The following is an 872-nucleotide window of genomic DNA, read 5'->3' as shown; positions in this document are numbered from 1 at the left end:
CCCCGCCGGCCGCAAACCGGCCCCGCGCAAGGAGCGGCCGCTGCCCAAGATCGCCCCGGCCGGGGGCAGCCCGAGCCTGAACGCGGCACAGCTGGCAGCAGCTGCCCAGGCCATGCAGACCATCAACATCAACGGCGTGCAGGTGCAGGGCGTCCCCGTCACCATCACCAACACCGGAGGTGGGTGGCACCGGGCGGGAGTTGGGGGCCGGGGATGGGGTCGGTGAGCAGCTCCCCGAGGCTCCTGAGGGTGGGATGGGATCCCTCGTGGCCCCGAGGGGGGAGTGTGGTTGTGGAGGAGGTGTCAGCACCTTCTGTGGTGGCTCCAGGAAGCTGGGAGTGTTTGCCAAGGTGTTCTTTGGGTGATTCCGGGCGTATCCTGGCAGGCTGTGGATAGCAGGGACACAGCTGCAGGAAGAGTCTGAGGTTTCCCGGGAGCTCAGCTCGGCTCTGTCGCCTCGTCAGCTCTGTTCCCAAATCCCTGAGGTGGTTTTTTTCCCCAGAGAATTGGGACCCAGCTGAGCAGAGGGACACAGTTGTCCCTTCTGCAGCCACCCCTGCCATGGATCCCATTCCAGATCCCCCCATCCCGGGGCTGGAACATCTCCCTGCATCCCCTGGGAACAAGGAACTCTCCCGAGTTCCCAAACCCGGCACAGGCACCTGCACACACACAGCTCCGTTCTTCCAGCTCCATGGCCAGGGATCACCATTCCCAGGCAGTGACCCCCTCACTCCAGGGATCTTCCTTAATCCCAAAACCAGCCGGGCACCACCCTGGTGCTCCCGATCCCGAGAAAGCCACGTCCCTGCAGCCACCCCGGTCCCCATTCAGCCGCCAGCCCTGTCCCGAGGAGCAGAGGGGAGGGCGCC

General features: G+C 65.4%; 1 protein-coding gene across 1 annotated transcript in view; it reads left to right on the top strand.

The window, feature by feature from the left end:
- The window catches only part of SP2 (Sp2 transcription factor), a 23,607-nt gene that overhangs the window by 3,308 nt on the left and 19,427 nt on the right, over nt 1-872 (top strand). The window contains 2 exon segments of the mRNA XM_017740542.1: nt 1-21; nt 24-179. The exon segment at nt 1-21 is cut by the window's left edge and continues 67 nt beyond it. Coding sequence (XP_017596031.1) covers nt 1-21; nt 24-179 — 177 coding nt within the window.

This window comes from Corvus brachyrhynchos, unplaced genomic scaffold (assembly GCF_000691975.1).
Source record: "Corvus brachyrhynchos isolate BGI_N302 unplaced genomic scaffold, ASM69197v1 scaffold47, whole genome shotgun sequence".
Taxonomy (NCBI): domain Eukaryota; kingdom Metazoa; phylum Chordata; class Aves; order Passeriformes; family Corvidae; genus Corvus; species Corvus brachyrhynchos.
The sequence above is the reverse complement of the archived record's forward strand: the minus strand, read 5'-3'. Positions and strand labels throughout refer to the sequence as shown.